At 64.5% G+C, this 1,385-nt stretch overlaps 1 protein-coding gene across 1 annotated transcript in view; it reads left to right on the plus strand.

The window, feature by feature from the left end:
- VWA3A (von Willebrand factor A domain containing 3A) overlaps positions 1–1,385 on the plus strand; it is a 69,610-nt gene that overhangs the window by 51,787 nt on the left and 16,438 nt on the right. Inside the window, exons 15-16 of the mRNA XM_023523815.1 lie at positions 284–428; positions 852–1,047. Of these exons, the coding sequence (XP_023379583.1) occupies positions 284–428; positions 852–1,047 (341 nt within the window). The remainder of the gene's footprint in view (positions 1–283; positions 429–851; positions 1,048–1,385) is intronic.

Here is a 1,385-nt window from a genome sequence, read left to right on the forward strand (position 1 = left end):
AATAAACAAACATCTGCCTCTGCCCCTGCCCCTCCCTGCTGGCCTCCCCCAGCATGGCCTTCCCGGCCTCCTCCAGCATGGCCTCCCCCAGTAAGGCCTTCCTGCCTCTCTGTGGGCCTCCCCGGGCCTCCCCGGGCCTCCCTGGGCCTCCCTGGCCTCCTCCAGCATGGCCTCCCCTAGCATGGCCTCCCTGCCTCCCCGACCTCCCCGGCCTCACCCGGCATGGCCTCCCTGACTCCCAGGCCTCCCCGGCCTCACCCGGCACGGCCTCCCTGCCTCCCAGGTGGGCTCTCACCCTGCGGTGTCGGGGCAGCAGGAACGTCCTCAGCGCCCTGCGCAAGGCCGTGGAAGTGGACTTCAAGGACAAAGACAAACACCAGTCACAGGGCCTCTACCTCTTCACGGGGGGCATCCCCGACCAGGACATGGTGGGTAGGCCTCATCCCGGGCGCCCCCATCCTTCAAGGCCCCACGACTTCCCCCAGGTGGGGCCTGAGCAGCTCCTGTGTCAGCGTGATTGTCCACACTCGGCTTCCGTGTGCGGGGAACATGCGGGGAGCGGGGTGGTCACATATCCGTCCCCCGTGTGAAGGTCTGGCCGGGGCCCGCGAGCCTGTGTTTCTGACCCGTTCCCGGGGGATGTTGATGGCTGCGATGCTTGGCGACGCCAGGCTCTCGGGCCCAGCTCCCCGGCCTCACCCTGTTAAGATACAGAACTTGTGACCCAGCTCATTCGTATTGCTGTCCTCGGTGCCAGGCACCAGACCAGGCACATAGTAGGCCCTCAAGAGACCTGAGGCCAGTGGCTTCAAGAGCGTCCACTGTGCCCCAAACCCCTCTGTCCCCGACAGCCCCTGCTCAGCGCCTACATGGCCGAGGCCTGTGGGGGCTGCGACCTGCAGCTGAACGTGTGTCTCTTCTACGTGGGCGAGCCACAGATGGACACCACACCCCCCGCCTGCTACGCCAGCCGCACCGACACGGCTGCCGCCTACCGACAGGTCACCCAGGCCGCTGGGGGCCGCTTCCACTGGTTCGGAGACACAGGTGGGTGAGCGGTTGCCGGGTACTGCGCCTGTGTCTTCCCGGGTGCCTCGGTCCCAGCACAGGTCCTGGTGCCAGAGCCGTATGCCAGAAAAGCAGCACGTCCCCGTCCTCTGCGGGGTCACCGCGGGTGGCCGCCGTCACGGGTGCCCACGGTGTGGAGGCGCCCGACGCCGCCCGCCCATGCACTCAAAAAGTGGTTAGCGTGGTAAATATCACGTTGGGTATATTTCACCACAGTTTTGGTTTTTTTTTTTTTAAGTGGAAAAAAAAAGTAAAACCGTTTTTAAATGCTTTAGCGTTGGAAGGGACCCTGAGGCCCCTTTTTCCCAAAACGAGGA

This window comes from Pteropus vampyrus, unplaced genomic scaffold (assembly GCF_000151845.1).
Source record: "Pteropus vampyrus isolate Shadow unplaced genomic scaffold, Pvam_2.0 Scaffold417, whole genome shotgun sequence".
Classification (NCBI taxonomy): domain Eukaryota; kingdom Metazoa; phylum Chordata; class Mammalia; order Chiroptera; family Pteropodidae; genus Pteropus; species Pteropus vampyrus.